Below are 18671 nucleotides of genomic sequence, written 5' to 3' on the forward strand. Positions count from 1 at the left end.
GGGGTGATCCACAAGGTTTCAAGGAGGCCTGGGCTGGTGGGACCTGCTGCCATGAGGGGCCCAGGAGAGGGGGGACACATGGCCATGCCCAACCTGGAGCTGGGGCCAGGGCACCTTCCCACAGCTCCCAGCCCTGAGTCCAACTGGGATCCAGCCAGCACCAGTCCCCTTCCATGACCGAGTGACATGGAATTACAGAATCATGGAATGGTTTGAGTTGGAAGGAACCTTAAAGCCCATCATCCAGTGCCAACCCCTGCCATGGGCAGGGACACCTCCCACTGTCCCAGGCTGCTCCAAGCCCCATCCAGCCTGGCCTTGGACACTTCCAGGGATCCAGGAGCAGCCACAGCTGCTCTGGGAATTCCATTCCACCCTTACGGGGAGGAATTTTCCTGTGCAAGGCCCTCCCCAGGCCCGTGGGTGTAGCTGCTCCACAAGCCACAATTCAAGTGTGTTTAATACTGACATAAAAAAAGGGACAATATTTAAGGGTATAAAAAAAAGTCGGTAGGAAAAGCAGCCCAGGTGAGACAGGGACAGTCCAGGTCAGGTGAGGAGAGGCTCCACCTTCATCTTCTTCACCGGCGTCGGCCCCATGTCCGGGCTGGGACACTCCTGCTTGAGCCCGTCCCGGCGCTCCAGCGGCGCCTTCCCGGGGTGCGGCGTTCCCGCGCCGTTGTGCTGGGCCAGGGGCTCCTCCTTCAGCCGCCCCTGCAGCTGCTCGGCCGTGGCCAGCTCGGCGCTCTCCACCACCACCGGCCCCGTCCACTCGGGCACCTCCAGCCCCAGGTGCTTCATCAGCTTGGTCATCACGTCATCGACGTAGCCGTGGATGCGCAGGTCGGCCTGGCGGTCCTGGGACAGCAGGGACACGGCTCAGGGGACAAACGGCCCCTCCCAGGGACAGGGCGATGTCCCCATTCCCGGCGGGACGTGAGCTGACCCTGGGGCTCTGCCTGGGGACGGGATGTGGGTACAGAGCCAGGGACAGCAGAGCGTGACAGGGACAAGGGAGCTCTGGTGACATCCCAGGAACCCCCAGCTCTGGGTATTTAAAGACTTTGAACAATTAGGGCACCAACATCTGAGCAGGAACTGAGCAGGAACTGAGTATGACCTACACGGGCTCCGTGTGTGTGGCCACTCCACTGGGCTGTAAATCCCAGAGGGTACAGCAGGCTCCAGGCTGAGCTTTTACTCTGCTCCCAACACTTGCGTGGATAAGGTTGGACAGGGCTTGGAGCAGCCTGGGACAGTGGAAGGTGTCCCTGCCCAAGTGGGGGGAATGGGATGAGCTTTAAGGTCCCTCCCAACCCAACCCTTTCCATGATTCTAATATTTACCTGCAATCTCTATGTGTTTAGCAGGAGTTGCAAGTTTAAACCCTCCAGCCCGGGACTCCCAGCCTGTGTGCCTGCTAAGAGAGGCCACCTGGGAGGGGACAACGTGCAGGGACAAACTTGGGATGGGCCTGGAACAGGGGACAGGAGGGGAAAGGAGCAGGGCAGAGCTGTAGGACGCTCACTCACGTGTTTGGTTGCTTGGAGGTTGACAATGACCAACTTCCCTCCTCTCTTCTTGGTGATCAGAGGGAGGTTCCCACTGGGTTTGATCTGCAGAGAGGTCCCCAGGGTGACAGAGAGATCGGCTTTCCTGCAGGGAGGAGGAGAAATCCAGGATCAGGGCATGGATGGGTGGGAAGGGACTGTTCAGCTCCTGGGCAGGGTGTCAGTACCTGCAGGCTTCATCTGCCAGCGTCAGGTCACGGTCGGGCAGGGAATCTTCCCAATCCAGAATAGTGTCTCGTAACTTCCCTCTGAAAAACACACACAAGGATCATGGTTTTCCCTGGAAAAGGCAGGAGAATGGGCAGCAGAGCTGCCCTGGCAGAGGGGACAGTGACCAGAGCCTGTCCCAGCCTCCCTGTCCCACACTGGGAAGGGACAGAGAGCACCCAGAGAGATCTTCCCACACCCTGGGCTGCTTCTCCTGAATCCGAGGGGCTGTTGGGTCATTCCCACATCCCATATCCCAGGAGGGATCCCTACCTGCAGGCCCGCAGCCCCCGGGCCTTGGTGACGCTGCAGAGGCGGCCCGTGGGCTTGAGCCCCATGCTGCCCACGACGGCGTCGCGCACGTACTGCCTGCGGAGACACAGACTGCTCAGGGAGGGGCTGGGACGGCCCCCACACAGCCTGGCATGGAAATCCCAGCCAAGCCCCCATCCCAGGATGGAAATCCCAGCCAAGCCCCCATTCCAGGATGGAAGTCCCAGCCAAGCCCCCCCCGGGGCTCAGGGCTCACGTACTTCCCACATTTCACGCACTCTTCCACAAACATGTTCCCGTGGAGCTCGGCCAGCTTGTCCCTGTGGGAGAGAGGCACAGGTGAGCTGGGGAAGGGTGGGGAGCCCTGGGGGAACCCCCCCTCCTCCCCAGGACCCTCAAGGGCTTCCCGGTATCCCAGCTCTGCCTGGGGATGGGTTCATCTCCCAGCAGGGACTGAGGGAGGGACAGCAGATCCTGCCCTTTTAATTTTAATGCTTCCGTCCGCAGCACTGATTCCAGCTCCTGATCCACTCAAATCTCTGCTCCCAGGAGCACCCAGATCTTTGCTTTTCCAGCACCCAACATTCCTGTCTGTCCCTGTGCTGTTCCAGCCCTCTGACACCTGTTTTTCCTAAAACTCCCCTCAGGCTCAGAGCAGAAGCCAGAGGAAAACACAGCCATGCTCTCCCTATTTTCCTCAGCGCCCCACGCTGACTGGGAACTTCCTCCAGGCTGGGTGAGACAGGACTGACTTGATTTCCCCCAGTTTGGCCCCAGTTCAGTGCTTCTTACTCAAGCAGAGGCTTTGTTTGGGAGGCAGAGCTGGGCTGAACTGGAACAGGAGCCAGTGGCTCTGGGGTGTGGGAGCACCATGGAATTCTGTCATCGTTCCCTACTCCTTTTCCCGTGGTTGTTTATTTTAAACAGACAAACACGGGGTTGGGAGCAGGAGCCAGGACTTGGGGCTTGTAATCCCAGGAAATACCCCTGGAAGCAGCTCTGGCTGAAGGTGTTTGTGAGATGCACCTTCTGCAAGGACACATCAATGCTCCTCAGGCACATCCTGACTCATGGAATCACAGAATGGGCTGGGCTGGAAAGGACGTTTAAAGACCATCCAGTGCCACCCCTGCCATGGGCCTGGACACCTTCCACTATCCCAGGCTGCTCCAAGCCCTGTCCAGCCTGGCCTTGTCTGTTCCCAGGGATCACAGAATATCCTGAGCTGGAAGGGATCCACAAAGATCATGGAGTTCAGCCCCTGGTCCTGCACAGACACCCCAACAATCCCACCCTGTGCATCCCTGAGAGCGCTGTCCAAGGCCTGTTCCTGTTTCCATCCTTGTTTCTAGGCATGAGGCATCCCATTTTCCTCTGGGAAACTTGTGCCAGGGCCTCACCTCCCTCTACAGAACACCAGAGGTATCAGTGTCACACTCAGCATCTTTCAAGCCTCAATGACTCCCTTCAGTTCATTTTCTTCCTTGAACTCAGCTGCTCTCCCCTCCCCTTTCCCAACAGCTCCGAGCGCTTTTCCCTCCCAAGACAATCGCTGGCTGCTCTTAAGTGCTGGGAATGGGTTTTGTAACAGGCTGGAGTCTGTGAAGGACAGAGCTGCGGCTGTCACGAGGCTCAGGAGAGGCTCAGGTTCCTCTGAGGACAACCCTGACACGGCCACTCCGGCCCCCTCCACGCAGGGAGTGGAGCTCTCCCAGCCTCGGCTCCCGAGGCTGCAGAGGGAATCCTTTGGATCCTCAGTGCCCCAGGTGCTCCCGGTGGCACTGAGAGTCACAACCAGCAGGACCTGGATGGGGACAGGTGTTGGATGGAGCTTGGAGTGACCTGGGATAGGGGAAGGTGTCCCTGCCCTTGGCGGGGGGAACAAGATGGGCTTTAAGGTCCCTCCCAACCCAAACCGTCCTGGGATTCCATGATTCCATGATTCCACAACCTGTTTGTCCTGTGCGCACACAGCAGCTGGAAGCATTTCTAGAGAGCAACAGCCGAGGCTGATTTCATTCCACGACCCTCTGGATTAGAACCAGAACCTCTCTCCTCTAAATTCCACCTGGTTTATCCCCTTCCAGCTTCCACGGCCCGTATCAGCCAGGGCAGAGATTCCTCGGGAACAGAACCCCCCGCACGGGGCTGGGAAAGTACCGTGGGAATCCTGACCGCACGTGCAGGCCGTCCACATTCTGGCTGACCAGGAATTTCAGGATTCCCACTCTCTGCAGCCCCAGCAGCGCCATGTGAGTCTTGGAGGGCCTGGCGTTCTCAAAGGTGGTGTCGAACTTCGGGGAGAGCCCTTTCTCTTCCATAGTCCAGACACCATTGGGGCCCCTGCAGCCGTGGGAAGAGCAGGGAGGGAGAGCTCAGCTCCAGGGGCAATGCCAGCCCCATCCATGGGAGCAGAGCTCATGGATCAGCAGGGTTTTGGGGGTTGATGCAAACAGCACATGTGGGGATTCTGTGGGAACAGCTGAGATGTGCAAGAGGGAGAAGGGTGTTTGCAGCTGGATCCAGGATGGACAGCAGGGATGGGACAGGTCTGGGGTAAATCAGAGCTTTCCAGGAAGGAAGACGGACTTAGAGGAGCTGCCACCCTCCCAGCCCTTGGCCTTACCTGAAGTCAGGGATCCCCGAGGCCGTGCTGATCCCTGCCCCCGTGTGAAACACCACATTGGAGGAGCTCCGGATCAGGTCCGCCAGCTCCCGCACCTTCCGCTCCAGCTCCTCCGGAGGGTCAAAAATCTGGGAAAAGACACAAAACCAGTGTGGGATGGAGAGATGTGGGCATGGATCTCCATGGGGAGATGTGGGGGGTGGATTGTATTGGGAAGAAATCCTTCCCCATGAGGGTGCGGAGGCCCTGTAATGGATTTCCCAGAGCAGCTCTGGCTGCCCCTGGATCCCTGGCAGTGTCCAAGGCCAGGCTGGACATTGGGGCTTGGAGCAGCCTGGGACAGTGGAAGGTGTCCCTGTCCATGGCAGGGGGCGGCACTGGATGATCCTTCAAGTCCCTTCAACCCAAACCTTTCTGGCATTCCATGATTCTAGAGCCCCAGAAACCCCAGTAACAATTCTTCCTTATCCATGAAGGATTTTGCATTCCTTAACAACAGAAGCATTTAATGGGAGAGACTCAGCGTTGTCCAGAGCGTCTCCGTGCAGGGACACGGCCGGGAACAGCCAACACCGACGGGGAGTTTGTTGCTCTGACAGGCAGCTGGCCCAGGCTGGGCTCCAGGAGGGCCGGAGCGGCCCGAGGCCACCCCACGTGTGCTCAGCCCCAGCTGTCACCAGCAGTGCCACCGGCTCTGGGGACAGGGCAGGGCCGAGGGACAGCGAGGGACACGGGAGCCACGGAGGTGGGACACGAGACCCCGGTGTGGGCACGGAATTTGATTCCTGAGATGCTTCTCCAGCCCCATCTCCTGGGGACAGGGCCGAGGACAGGCCCTGAGTGTCTCCATCCCCTCACCACCCCCTTGGCACCGGACAGGCCCCTGAGTGTCCCTGTCCCTCTCCCAAACCCTGTTTTAAGCTTCTCAAGTACTGCTGGGGGTCAGGGCGGACGTGGAGGGAGCCAGGGGGCGATCTGGGGGGAGAAGGAGGGAGGCCGCTGGGTGGGGTCAGGGAGGCCCTGGAAAGGGCCATGGAGGAGCACAAGGAGGGAGCGGCGGGATGTGCTGGGGACACACAAAGGGCTCGCTCCCTCCCGGTGCTGCGCTCCCCACGGGTGTCCCCGGCGGGGCCGAGGCCGCCGTTGCCATGGGAACGCGCCGGGCCGCGGCGGGGCCCGCGGAGGGCGGGGGCCCCGCGGGCGGGCGGAGGCTCCCCCGGGCGGGCGGGGGTTCCCCGGGCGGTGCCGCGCTCACCTCGGGGAGGCCGCACTTGCCCTTGTCCGAGTAGGGGGACAGCCCGGCCGCGTAATTCACCGCCATCGGCGCGGCCGCGGCGCGGCCGGAAGCGCGGGGCGGGACCGGGGCCGCGGGACACGCCCCGGGGCCGCCGCCGCCATCTTGGAGCCGGGCAAGGCGGGGCTGCCCTCACGCTGAGCCTGCCCCGGGCCCGCTCCGTCACTGCCCCGGCACTGTCCGTCACTGGCCCGGACACTGCCCCGGCACTGCCCGGACACTGCCCCGGCCCCGCTCCGTCACTGCCCGGACACTGCCCCGACACCGCTCCGTCACTGCCCCGACACTGCCCCGGCCCCGCTCCATCACTGCCCCGACACTGCCCGGCACCGTCCGTCACTGCCCCGAGCCTGCCCTCACCCTGCCCCGAGCCTGCCCTCACCCTGCCCCGGCACTGCCTCACCTGCGCTGAACCCCCGGCCCGGGGGGAAACAGGGATGGGCAAGGGGCGCCAGAGATGGGCAAGGGGTGCTGGCAAGGACAGGGGTGCCAGGGACGGACAAGAGAGGCCACCAAGGGCAAGGGGTGCAAGGGAGAGCAAGAGGTGCTGGCAAAACCAGGAGGTGCCAGGGAAGGGCAGGGGTGCCAAGGCAGGAAGGACAGGGGGTGCTGGCAAGGGCAGGGGTGCCAGGGCAGAGCGGTGGATACCAGGGAAGGACAGGGCGTGCTGACAGAGGCAGGGGATGCCAGGGGAGGACAGGGGTGCCAGGGAGGAGCAGGGGATGCTGACAAGAACAGGAGGTGCTGGCAAAAAACGGGGGCGGGGAAGGGGATGTCAGGTCAGGACAAGAGCTGCCACCAAGGGCAGGGGGTGTTTGGGATGGGCAAGGGGTGCCAATCCCCAGCGTCCAGCCCTCCCCACGCACCCCCAGGCCCCCCGGGCCGTGTCCCCTGTCCCCGGGCATGGCAGGTGCCCGCAGACCCCTCCCCAAAGGCAGCCCGACCCGGCCCCCCGGCTGCCCGGCGCTGTAACAGCAGCCGGGCCGTAACACAATCCCCGGCTCCGGTTCCCAGCTCCGGGCGCTGCGCTGGGAACGCCAGGACGGGCTGGGAGCAGCGGGATCGGGGCTGAGCTGTCCCCAGGCAGGGACAGACCCTCGAGCGTGGCCATCCCCCCCGAGCAGGTGCCGCAGGGCTGAGGCTGAGCCACCATGAAGAGCCTGAAGGCCAGGTTCAAGAAGGCGGATGTGAGTGCCATCCCTGGGAACGTGGGGACACGGGGACCTGCCCCGGGGTGTTCACAGGGACATGAGGACCTGGGGATTTCCCCCACGATGCCCCCAGCGTCACAGGGACACGGGGACCTGCCCTGGGACACGGGGTGGTCGCTCACCACAAGGCCAGCAGCCCCATGGAGGTTGGCATTGCCACCCTGTCTGGTGGGATTGAGCCCCCAGTGCACCCCCAGTGCTCCCAGAGCCATCGTTGGGAGTGGGGCAGAGCAAAGGAGAGGGAAGCGGGTCCCAGGTCCCCCTCCCTGTCCCCTTCCTGGCGACAAGTGCCGGTTTGCCAGCTGCCACAGCCCGTGGAACCCGCCTGTCGATGCTCCTCAATTATTCAGCATCAGCCTGGCGCGGGGCCACAGAGGGCAAAGGGGGACAGCGCCGTTCCCAGTGCACTGGGGGGGACAGGGTTGGGGACATGGGGACATGGGGACATGGTTGAAGCCCCTCACCTTGAGTCTAGGGGACCCCCCTGCTCGGGGTGCTCTGTGCCTCAGTTTCCCACATTGCCCTGGACACATCCCCGAGAGGCTCCCGATGTCCTGCTGCCACCGGGACTGCCTGGACAGTGCCTGGGGACCCTCTGCGTTTTGGGGTTCCTCCCTGAAGGGTGCTTGGGAGCGGCCGTGAGGTGCAGGCGGGGGGTTCTGCCCCTCCCTTGGCCCCAGGGCAGGGCAGGGCAGGGGGTCCCAGGTCCCCTCCTCGGGGACAGGATGTGGCTGGCAGGAGGATGCTCGGCCCTGGTTTGGGGGTGCTTTTGAGCACGAGGTGGGACAGCTGCCCCCGCCAGCCCCTCCCACTGTAACTGGGACCAGTCTGGGCGCTGGTCCCCGCTCCGAGGCGGGATGCAGGGATGCACGGAGCGGGAGATGCTGAGGGAGGGAAGGAGGAGGGACGGGGGTGGAGGGAGGCGGGTCCGGCTCCCAGTGCCGCAGCCCCGGCCCCCGCCCGGGGCGCGATGCCGGAGCGCTCCGGGCTCGGGGCCCGTGCCGGGGCGGGGGGCGCATGGCGTCCTCCCGCCTCCTGCTCAGCACCATGAAGCAGATCTGCCTTTGTGCCGCCGCCTCCTTCGCGGTACGTCCCGGCTCCCCTCCCGGCTCCCCTCCGGCCGCGTCCTGCGGGCTGAGCCGTGTCCCCCCGCCCACCTGCACCCCCCTCCCCATTCCCGTCCCCATCCCGGGGCTCCTCCGTGTCCTCCCCGTCCTGCTTTGTCCTTGCCTGACAAGGGGGTGGGGGGAGCGGGCACCACCCTCCCAGTTTGCCCAGGAGCCTTGGGAGACTGGTTTGTTCCCTGTCCCTGGTCCCACCGGGCTGGAGGGGCTCGGGGGGGCACCCGGCGGGCAAAGGCGGGTTCGGGACAGGTGCCAGCGGCTCCCGAAAGGTGACATCCATTTCCTGCCGCCGCGACCGCAGCCAGAGCCGCTCTGTCGTCACCGGCTGCGGGATGAACCCAAGACTCGCAGTCCTTGTCCCGGTCCTGTCCCGCTGCGGGTCGCTCCTTAGGGAGAGGGATGTGCGGGAGCACCAGGAGAGCAAGTCCCCATCCAGCCGCGGTCCTGTTCTGGGGGGATGGCGCTGTGCCCCGTTATCCCGGGAGGCTGGAGCATCCCCGGGGATCCGCTCTCGCTGCCAGCTGTGCTCGCCCTGGTTTGATCCCTTCCTCCACCGGGAGCAAAGCAGAGCTGGGAATGGGAGCGGGGAGAATGGGCAGGGTTGGGGCTCCCATGGGTGCTGGCTGGGTTTAGTATTGGGATTTGGGGGTGGCAGGAGCAAACCCCAGGGCAGCCGGGCTCACTCCCAAATCCCAGCCTGGCACAGCTCAACTGGGCTGTGTCTGTAAATCCCCTGCTCTGTGAGCTGCAGACTGGGGGGCCTGCAGGGGATTTTCATACCAGTCCCAGCTGAACTCTCCGTACCTGGGGGTGAGCTCCCAGGAGAGGGACACGGAGACGGCCACCCCAGGGACAGGGCTGGGTGGAGCACTCCGGGCATGGGGACAAGGACAGCCAGCCCAGCCCAGCCCAGCCCTGCCCGCCCTGGGGACAGCACTGTCACAGCTGACGCTGTCACAGCCTCCTCTGGGCTCCGTTGCAGAGCCAGGACTGGACCAAGAACGACGAGAAGCTGCTGCAGGCCGTGGACTACAACGATGCCGGGCGGGTCACGTCGCTCCTGCTCCGCAAGGGCCTGGTGCCCACCAAGCTGGACTCGGAGGGCAAATCCGCGTGAGTGCCGAGCCCTGCCCTGGCGACACGGCTGGGGACAGGGGACACTAGTCCACAGCCCCTGGTCTTGCTGCAGGTTCCACCTGGCTGCTACACGGGGCAACGTGGACTGCCTGGAAGCAATGCTGGCCCATGGCGTGGATGCCATGACCAAGGACAGCTCGGGTGAGGGCATGGCTACCACGCGCCCCTGGGCCAGTGGTTGTCCGCAGGTGTTGAGGCTGAGGGGACAGAGGTGGCGACCACACCTGGGGGGCTGTAAATTGTCCCAGTTTCTTAAAGGAGCTCAAGCACTGCCTGATGAGCTCCTGGGATTGTTCCCTTCCTGTTCAGCCCCGTTCCAGCAGATCTCCCTATGTGCCTGTCCCTCTGTCTGTCCCCCACGCCGTCCCCTCTGGCACAGCCCTGCTGGCCGTGCTCTGACCTGTTTGTCCCTTCCCAGGTTACACTGCCCTGCACTTGGCCTCCAAGCACGGCCACCCTCAGTGTGTCAGCAAACTGCTGCAGGTACGGCTGGAGGAGGAGGGACAGAGGGAGGAGGGGGAGGGAGGGAGGGAGGAAGGTGCTGTGCCAGCGCAGTGTCCTCCCTGTCCTTGAACCCCCTTCCCTCACCAGTGCCTTGGCACGGTGGTTCCCAGCTCTGCGTGCTGCTGCCGGGCACCAGGGAGCCACAGGGGGTCTGTCCCTTGTCCTTCACCACACCACAGAGTCTGTCCGTCAGTCCCCCATCCTTCACCACACCACAGAGCCACTCGAGCAGTCTGTCCCTCTGTCCCCATCCTCCTGTAACCCAGGCTCTCCCCCCAGGCCTCCTGCCCCGTGGACGTGGCCGATGGCAGTGGCCGGACCGCGCTGCACCTGGCAGGTGAGTGGGGACAGTGCCAGCCCTGTCCTGCTCACGTCCCCGTCGGGGGCAGTGCTCAGCCTCTGTCCTTGTCCGCAGCTGCCAGCGGCTGCATCTCCTGCTCCGAGATCCTCTGTGACTTCAAGGCTCCCTTGAACAGCAAGGACAAGGTGAGGTCCCTCTTCTCCTGGTCCTGCTGTGCCAGGGTGGGGCTGTCCTGCAGTGCAGCACAGCGTGGGGTGGGACACGGAAATTGGGCTGATATCGGGAGCAGGGTGCCCCGTGGGGGGATCTGAGCCTCCTCTGCTCATCCTCCCCCCTGCGCTGCCCAGGACGGCTCCACGCCGCTGATCCTGGCTGCCAAGATGAGCCACTCGGAGCTGTGCCGGTACCTCCTGCACCGCGGGGCCGCGTCAACAGCCGGGACCTGCAGGGCAGGTGGGGCTGCAGCGCTGGGGGCCGGCAGCGGCCGCAGGGATTGTCCCTCACCCGTGCTCTCCCCGTGCCCAGGACAGCCCTGATGCTGGCCTGCGAGAGCGGCAGCGTGGACACCGTGGAGGTGCTGGTCAGCGCCGGCGCCCGCGTGGCCGTGGTGGACGCCACCGGCCACGACGCCGCTCACTACGGGCTGGCCACGGGCAACGCCCTCATCCAGCACCTCCTGCAGGAGGCGGCCCAGCGCCGCTCGTGGGCCAGCGGTGAGGCTGCCGGGACACCCCGGGGCTCCCTGTCACCGTCACTGGGGGGTTGTCACCATCAGGACAGGGCTGGGACAGGCTGGGGAGGATGTGTTCCCTTCTCCCGGGTGTTTGGGGCTGCCTTTGCCTGTGCTGCTCCCAGCCGAGGTGCCCCTGTACCCACCTCAGCTCTGAGCCCCTAAATCTCCCCAATTTCCTTTCCCTCCTGCTCTGCCCCATAGAAGAGGAGTCAACTGAGCAGACGTCGCAGGTGAGGGGCTGCTGCCCATCCCTGGAGGGTCCCCTGGCTCAGGAAGGAGGGAGGGCACTGTAGGTGTGATGTCCCCTCTGCCCTGGGGTCTCCACAGACGTCTTCGCCCAGCCAGTCGTCCGTCAGGGAGAAGAGCAGCACCCCGAGGAAGAGAAAGGCCCCTCTGCCTCCCCTGGGCACCCCCAGCCAGGTAAAAGGGGGGTCCCCATCAACTTCCAGGTTCCCACCTGGCTTGGCAGGTGCAGAGCAACCCAAAACACTCCTTGATGAGGGGTTCCGTCATTGAGGGGTCTGTGCCAACAAGCCCCCCTCGGGCACACAGTGGGATTTTTGGGGTTTCCTGTGCCAGGAGTTGGACTCGATGCTTTCTGTGATTCCCTGCAGGAGGACCGGGACGCCTACGAGGAGATCGTGCGGCTGCGGCAGGAGAGGGCCCAGTTCCTGCAGAAGATCCGGGGCTTGGAGCAGCAGGAGAAGCAGAGACGGGAGGTACCGGCTGCAGGGTCCCAGGGAGAGGCCACCGTGTCCCTGGGGAGCAGAGGGGACAGGGGGGATGGGGACAGCACTCATCCCTCCCTGTTTTCTCCCCGGGCCCTGCCAGCGGGCGGAGCTGGACGAGAGCTCCCTGCGCTCCATGGAGAAGCAGGTGAGGCCAGGGAAGAGCCTGGAGGTGACCTCAGCTGTCCAAGGGGTCCCGGTGCTGGGAATGCCATCAGGACTCTGGCAGGAGCCAAGGGGACCCTATTGCCATGTCCTGCCCCACAGATCCGGGAACTGGAAGAGCGACTGGCGGTGCGGGATGGGGAGAAGGAGAAGCTGGGCAAGGAGGTGGAGGCTCTGCGGAGCCGCCTGTCCTCAATGGAGGTGGGTGTGGGCAGGACACAGCTGGCAGTGCCCAGGGCTGGGGACAGGGGGGTCACCTGCACCCTGCACCCCCAGAACGAGAAGGAGAACACGAGCTACGACATTGAGACGCTGCAGGACGAGGAGGGAGACCCACTTGAGTTCCCAGGTAGGGTCCTGCTGGCCTCCCAAGGACACCTCGGGAGGTGGCACTGGGCAGCAGGGGCACAGGTGGGCACAGCCCCAGGTCCCTCTGTCCCACAGGAGCGGAGCTGCTGCTCTCCAAGAAGACGCTGAGCCCCTCGGCCGAGGAGCTGCTGGCCACGCTCCAGGGGCAGGTGCAGTCCCTGACCGTGCAGAACAAGGAGCTAAGGGAGAAAATCCAGGCATGTCCCCCTCTGTCCATCCGTCTGTCCCTCTGTCTCCTGCCCCCTGTCCCACGGTGGCCTCATGGTCTCTCGGCAGGTGCTGGAGAACTACGAGCGGGATGAGAGCAGCCCCCTGCCCCGGGCGACGTGGTGCCCGCCAGTCTGTACCGGGCCCTGCAGCGGGAGCTGGAGCGGCTGCGGGCGCAGGGCAGGGAGGCCACGGCGCAGGCTGGAGGGGATGGACAGCGCGGGGCCTCGGAGCCCATCCCGGAGGGGAGCGCGGGACCACATCCCACCAAGGGGCCAACCTGGGCCTGGGGCGAGTGCAAAGCAGTGCTGGACGAGCTGGGGGTGCAGACATCCCCCTCCTCCTCACCCTCTGGCCAGCGGGAGCCGGGCACGGAGCTGGTGGAGGCACAGGCGGCCCTGAAGCAGGCACAAACCGAGCTGGAGGAGCGGGAGCGGCAGCTGAAGGAGCTGCAGGCCCGGCTGGAGGCTGCGGAGGCTGCTGCCTCACCGGGAGCCTCTGCGGAGGAGGCGTCGAGGGAGAAGAAAGCGCTGCTGGAGCGCTGCGGGCGCGCCGAGGCTGAGGCCGAGGCACTGCGGCGGGAGCTGGAGGCGAGGCCGCGGGACACGCCAGGAGCGCCGGAGCCGGGAGCGGCGGGAGCGGCGGGAGCGGCGGAGCTGGCGCGGCAGCAGGAGGAGGCCGAGCACAGCTGGCAGAGCTCCGGGCCGTGCTGGCGCGCAGGGAGGCTGAGCTGGGCGCGCTGCGGGAGCGGCTGCGGGAGCACGAGGAGGAGGCCCCGGCGCGGCTGCGGGCAGGCGCAGGCCCTGCGGGAGCGCCTGGCGCAGCTGGAGGCCGCGGCCGAGGCCAAGGCCCCGCGAGGCCGCCCGGCTGGAGGCGGAGCTGGCGGCAGCCGTGCCGGCGGCGCAGCATGAGGCGGCCGAGGCCGGGCTGCGGGCGGAGGCGGCGCGCTGGCGCGGCGGCTGCAGGAGCTGGAGCGGCGGCACGAGAAGACGTGCGAGGAGGTGTTCCGCGTGCAGCGGCAGGCGCTGTTCATGAAGAGCGAGCGCCAGGCGGCCGAGGACAGGCTGGGCGCTGCGCAGAAGCAGCTGGAGCAGGCCCAGGACGAGGCGCGGCGGCTGCGGGAGCTCCACGGCCACGCCGAGGATGCGGCACGGCTGGTCAGGGACAGGGACAGGAAGGTAGGGCTCAGGGAATTATGAGGGGCTGCTTGGAGGGGAATGGTGGCCTGGGAGCTGCACATGAGAAGTCACTGAATTTGGGTTGGAAGGGACCTTAAAGTTCATCCCATTCCACCCCTGCCATGGGCAGGGACACCTTCCACTGTCCCAGGGCGCTCCAAGCCCCGTCCAACCCGGTCTTGGAAACTTCAAGGATGGGGCAGCCACAGCGTCTCTGAGCACCCTGTAACCCTGTGCCCTGTGCAGATCACGGAGCTCTCCAAGGAGGTTTTCAGGCTGAAGGAAGCCCTGAACGCCCTCCCCGAATCTGGGGGGCCCCCACAGTCCCCGCCCAACACAGCCGCGCTCCAGGCCCGGATCCGAGCACTGGAGGAGAAGCTGGAGGTGGGTACCAGGTGCCGCCTGGTGGGTTCGGGGCTCCCATGAGCCCCCAGCCCTCTGGCCAAATCCCCTCCCTGTGCTGCAGGAGACAGAGACGAGGCACAGCAAGGTGGTGACGCTGTACCGGAGCCACCTGCTCTACGCTGTGCAGGTGAGCTGGGGACAGGGCTGGGGGCAACTGGGGACACTGGGATGGGGACTGGGCCACCTGCCATCCACAGGAGGCAACTGAGGGGCCGAGCCAAGTGCCAGCCCAGGGACACGCATGGAGCCTCCCTGATGTCCCTGCTCCAAAGTCTCCTCCACCCCAGGGCCACATGGACGAGGATGTGCAGAGACTCCTGTGCCAGATCCTGAGGATGCAGCAGCTGCAGGAGCAGGGCAGATGAGCCCCTGCCAGCACGGGTGGCATGGGGAGGGGGGGACAGGTCTGTCACAGCACCCTCTGTGTCCCTTTGCTTGTCCGGGCAGTCTCTGGCACTGGCACCCACCCCACCCCCAGCACAGCAGCAATAAAGTTATTTATAGTCACACCAACGGGGTGGCTTCTCTCTGGGGGCACCGGCGTGGGCACGGGGGGCTGTGGGGACCTGGGGACTGCAGGAGATCGGTGCCACCATCTCCAGCCCTGCGGTCCCCCGAGGGGAGGGTGACCGTGAAGGGAAGGAATGGTGGCATGGGAAAGGTGGGAACCCTCTTGGCCAGGGCTGGAATGCCTTTCCCAGGGGCGCGGGGGTGTGGGGATCCCGGTGGCAGCACGCAGGGAAACGGGTCCGTCCCCACGGGAACGGCACTTCCTGCGAGGAAATGGGCTGGGAAGCGCTGGGATCCGGCGGGAACAGTGCGGTCCCAGATGGCCCTGCTGCGGTGAGCGTTTGGGGGCACTGGGATCTCCCCTCGGGGCTGGGGACAGTGGGGGGTGTTGGAGGTGTGGGGTGACCCCACAGCGCCGGGCTTGGGGCACCCCAAATCCAGGGAAAGCGGAGCATGTCCCCTCTGGGGCTGAGCCAGCCCATGGCTGTGGCGGGAGGTGACAAGGGCAGGACCTGTCCCTGTGGTGCCGGGCTTGGGGACAGCAGAGAGCTCAACTGGGCCCCCAGGCTGGGCTTTGGGGGTCTCTGTGAGGGACAGGTCTGCCCTGGATGGAGGTGGGGGCCACCCAAGGGATCCAAACCCTGATTCCAGGTGTGGGACTGCAGGGGTGGCTGCAGGTCCCCCTGGGAAACTGTGGGAACAGCGGGAATTTTCACCCCCTTTCCTTCCTGGCTGTAGGATCTGACCCTTTTGGAATCCATCCCTCCGCAGGGTGTGTGGCAGGGCCAGCAGGGAAACTGAGGCACAGCAGTGTGGGGTGACTCCAGGGTGATGTCCCAAGATCCCTAGGAACCTTTGGTGTCCCTGCTGTCCCCTGCTCTGGGGTATGACCATCCTGCCTGTCCCCACAGGTGCCTGGGAAGCCCCGCTGAGTCTCCTGGCATGAGGTGGCTTTGGCTTTGGGTCGTGGCTTTGGTGGCACCTGCCTGCACCGTCGCCTACAACGGCACGGCAGGGAGCACTGGGCATGGGGACAACGGGAACAGAGGTATGGGGGACTGGGGGGACTGGGATGGAGGCTGGGGGGATCTGGGGAGCCTGGATACAGCAGGACTGGGCAGACTGGGAGCACTGGGGTTGAAGATGGAGAGGATTTGGGACACTGAGGGGACAGGACAGAATGACAGGGTCTCTTGGGACAGAAGTGTAGGGGGGACATGGGGGTACAGAACATGGGCACGGAGGGACTGGTGATGGAGGAATAGGGACCCTGGAGGTCTGGGGACATGGGGGGCCCAGGGGCAGAGGCGGGGGACTGGGGACACTGGGAATGGCACTGGGGGGCCCAGGGAGGCCCAGACCCTTCCTCAGGCAGTGTCCTTGCCCCTGCCATGGCTGTGTCCCCACTGTGTCCCCATGTGTCCCCCAGGCCCCTGCACCCCTCAGCACGGGCCCCTGGGCGCCGAGGTGCTGCTGCCGTGCCCAGGGGGTGCGGCCGAGTGGCGCCGGGGGGCACCATCCTGGGCACGTCCCCTGCCCCGGGGCTGGCCCTGCCCAATGCCAGCCTGGCCCACGAGGGCCACTACAGCTGCCACCACCCTGTCACCGGCGAGACCTGGGCCACCATCTGCCTGCGGCTGGGCTGTGAGTGATCCCCCAGCCCCGCCGTGACCCCGCTGCTGACCGGGGGTCCCTGGGGGTGCTGGCAGTGGGGTGACCCCTGTCCCCTGCCCCAGACCCACCCCCGCAACCGGCCATTGAGTGCTGGGCCACCAGCTACCCCCAGGCTGTGAACTGCTCCTGGGGGCTGAGCCCCGACCCCCTGCTGGACACCGAATTCGTGGCCACCTACAGGTCAGTGGGGGTCCCCAAAGCCTCCCCTCTGTCACCCAGCCCTGGCCCAGCTGAGCCCCCCATGTCACCCAGCCCTGGGCTGCTGTCCCTGTGTCCCCAGGCACGGCACAGACACAGGTGAGTGCACCCTCACGGGCCCACGGAGCTGCTCCTTTGGGGACCTGCAGGTGTTTTCCCTCACTCCCTACGAGCTCAACGTGACGGCCCGGAACCCCCTGGGGGCTGCCTCCGGAATCCTGCCCTTCCTCCTGGAGAACATCAGTGAGTGCTACAGGATGGGGGACACCGGGGTCCCCTGCAGGACCCTCGTGTCTCACCCTGGCGTGTCCTTTGGGGCTCTCTCCTGCTTGGGATGTGGGATCATCAGTGCAGTGATTTGCTGGGGCTCGGACTGTCCCTGCACAGCTCACAGGGGAATACAAGGGCAGGATCCAATGACCCCATGCTGGATCCCACACCCCCCCCTTCATCTAAAAGGGAAGGAAAGTGACTTTTTCCACGCAGTGGTGGGACAAGGGGGATGGTTTTAAACTAAAGGATTTAGATGGGATATTGGGAAGGAATTCTTGGCTGTGAGGGTGGTGAGGCCCGAGGATGGATTTCCCAGAGAAGCTGTGGCTGCCCGTGGATCCCTGGAAGTGTCCAAGGCCAGGCTGGATGGGGCCTGGAGCACCCTGGAATAGTGGAAGGTGTCCCTGGTGGGATGAGATGATCCTCAAGGTCCCATCCCACCCAATCCATTCTGGAATTCTCTCATTCCTTGTCTCCCCAGTAAAGCCAGACCCCCCCGAGGCCCTGCAGGTCTCTCCCATCCCTGGGGAGCCCCAGAAGCTGCTGCTGGAGTGGAGCCCTCCATCATCCTGGCCCTTTCCAGAGTACTTCCCACTCCAGTACCGCATCCGCTATTCCCGGGACAACGACTCCATCCCCACCACGGTACTGCCCCAACGCTGGGTAAACTGAGGCACAGCTGTGGCTGTAGCTGGCGTGTCCGTGCCCCTGACCCCGCTGTCCCCAGGTGGGGCCATACGAGCTGACATCCCACACCCTGACGGACCTGGAGCCTGGGACCCTCCACCACGTCCAGGTGGCCACCAAGGACCTTGCGGATTCCGGGGAATTCAGCGCCTGGAGCCCGCCGGCCTCGGGGACACCCTGGGTGGGGCCGTGACCAGCAGGACAGGGCCGCTGTCCCTGTCCTGAGCCTGCTCCCATCCCTTGTCCCACCCCAGCTGTGCGGAGCCACGAGTGCTGCCAGGAATGGGCAATAAACCGGCTTGAGGCTCCGTCCCTGTCCTAATCTTGTGATGTTTGTGATGGCTGAGCTGCCCCTGGGGTCGGGCCCTTCACTGCCCCCCCAGCCAGTCCCTATGCTGTCCCAGGATGGTCCCTTTGCTGTTCCAAGACAATTCCTTTGTTATCCTGCGTTTGACCCTTTTTTTGCCGCCGGGGTCGGTCCTTTTTACGCCGCAGGATGGCCCCTTTGCTCCCCGCCCCATCCCGGCCCCATCCCGGCCCTCAGCGACCACCGGGGCAGGGCTGGCACGGAAGCGGCGGCTCTGAGGGGTGGGCGGCCGTGTCGGACGGGGGCTGGGGGGGGGGTGCCGTGACTAACGGGGGGTGCCTGATCCCTGCGCGGCATTCTCCGGGCTGAGGCGGCCGCGGACCGGAGCCCCGGGGGTCACAGGCCTCACACCGGAGCCCCAGGGGGTCACAGGCCCTACACCGGAGCCCCGCGGACCGGAGCCCCGGGGGTCACAGGCCTCACACCGGAGCCCCAGGGGGTCACAGGCCCCACACCGGAGCCCCGGGGGTCACAGGCCTCACGCCGGAGCCCCGGGGGGTCACAGGCCCCACGCCGGAGCCCCAGGGGTCACAGGCCTCACACCGGAGCCCCGGGGGTCACCCGCCTCACACCGGAGCCCCGGGGGATCACCCGCCTCACGCCGGAGCCCCGGGGGTCACCCGCCTCACACCGGACCCTGGGGGGGTCACAGGCCTCACACCGGAGCCCCGGGGGTCCCAGGCCCTACACCGGAGCCCCGGGGGGTCACAGGCCTCACACCGGAGCCTGGGGGGTCACAGGCCTCACACCGGAGCCCCGCGGACCGGAGCCCCGGGGGTCACCCGCCTCACACCGGAGCCCCGCGGCCGTTACAGACGCCGCCCCCCCCCCCCCCCCCCCCGCCCGCAGCGCCCCCTGGTGGTACCTGTCCGTCGCTGCCTTCCCGCGCTCCGGCGGCGGCCGCTGTGCGCATGCGCAGCACGGCCCCC

The 18671-nt window shown here is 65.5% G+C and overlaps 3 protein-coding genes across 5 annotated transcripts; 2 read left to right on the plus strand and 1 right to left on the minus strand.

Annotated features, from left to right (window-relative positions):
• Window positions 1-442: 442 nt before the first annotated feature.
• On the minus strand, window positions 443-18631 carry SIRT6 (sirtuin 6). 3 transcript variants are annotated; one of them, XM_039566011.1, is made up of 9 exons: window positions 5933-6026; window positions 4678-4805; window positions 4212-4394; window positions 2312-2371; window positions 2052-2147; window positions 1739-1819; window positions 1533-1656; window positions 1347-1434; window positions 726-858 (listed from the first exon to the last, which is right to left on the minus strand). In XM_039566011.1, the coding sequence occupies exons 1-9, from the start codon at window positions 5996-5998 to the stop codon at window positions 818-820; spliced, it is 867 nt and encodes a 288-aa protein (XP_039421945.1). In that variant the 5' UTR covers window positions 5999-6026; the 3' UTR covers window positions 726-817. The 3 variants fall into 3 exon arrangements, with proteins under 3 accessions (XP_039421944.1, XP_039421943.1, XP_039421945.1); XM_039566010.1 differs by lacking the exons at window positions 1347-1434; window positions 5933-6026 and adding an exon at window positions 18608-18631 and having other exon boundaries at window positions 443-858; XM_039566009.1 differs by lacking the exon at window positions 1347-1434 and having other exon boundaries at window positions 443-858.
• ANKRD24 (ankyrin repeat domain 24) lies at window positions 8192-14542 on the plus strand. Its single transcript, XM_039565984.1, is given in 25 exon segments — window positions 8192-8268; window positions 9289-9419; window positions 9496-9584; window positions 9862-9926; window positions 10227-10284; window positions 10363-10433; window positions 10596-10674; window positions 10677-10701; window positions 10774-10961; window positions 11183-11211; window positions 11309-11401; window positions 11596-11700; window positions 11813-11857; window positions 11977-12075; window positions 12151-12271; window positions 12274-12440; window positions 12520-12553; window positions 12556-13128; window positions 13131-13239; window positions 13241-13301; window positions 13303-13390; window positions 13393-13628; window positions 13875-14012; window positions 14095-14160; window positions 14321-14542. Coding segments are annotated over 25 exon segments (2817 nt in total). The 5' UTR covers window positions 8192-8199; the 3' UTR covers window positions 14399-14542.
• On the plus strand, window positions 14997-17697 carry EBI3 (Epstein-Barr virus induced 3). Its single transcript, XM_039565980.1, has 7 exons — window positions 14997-15039; window positions 15477-15591; window positions 15973-16187; window positions 16280-16397; window positions 16498-16658; window positions 17170-17333; window positions 17416-17697. The coding sequence occupies exons 1-7, from the start codon at window positions 14997-14999 to the stop codon at window positions 17566-17568; spliced, it is 969 nt and encodes a 322-aa protein (XP_039421914.1). The 3' UTR covers window positions 17569-17697.
• Window positions 18632-18671: the final 40 nt, after the last annotated feature.

Source organism: Corvus cornix, chromosome 28, assembly GCF_000738735.6.
Source record: "Corvus cornix cornix isolate S_Up_H32 chromosome 28, ASM73873v5, whole genome shotgun sequence".
NCBI lineage: Eukaryota > Metazoa > Chordata > Aves > Passeriformes > Corvidae > Corvus > Corvus cornix.

Excerpts from the sequence above, each read along its gene's own strand:
- SIRT6 (XM_039566009.1), bottom strand. The coding sequence starts at position 5,998 with ATGGCGGTGAATTACGCGGCCGGGCTGTCCCCCTACTCGGACAAGGGC. Across the intron at positions 4,395-4,677 it reads TCGGGGATCCCTGACTTCAG|GGGCCCCAATGGTGTCTGGA; the intron begins GTAAGGCCAAGG and ends CCACGGCTGCAG. Across the intron at positions 1,657-1,738 it reads CTGGCAGATGAAGCCTGCAG|GAAAGCCGATCTCTCTGTCA; the intron begins GTACTGACACCC and ends TCCTCCCTGCAG.
- EBI3 (XM_039565980.1), top strand. The coding sequence starts at position 14,997 with ATGTCCCCTCTGGGGCTGAGCCAGCCCATGGCTGTGGCGGGAG. Across the intron at positions 15,040-15,476 it reads GCCCATGGCTGTGGCGGGAG|TCTCCTGGCATGAGGTGGCT; the intron begins GTGACAAGGGCA and ends AGCCCCGCTGAG. Across the intron at positions 15,592-15,972 it reads TGGGGACAACGGGAACAGAG|GCCCCTGCACCCCTCAGCAC; the intron begins GTATGGGGGACT and ends TGTGTCCCCCAG.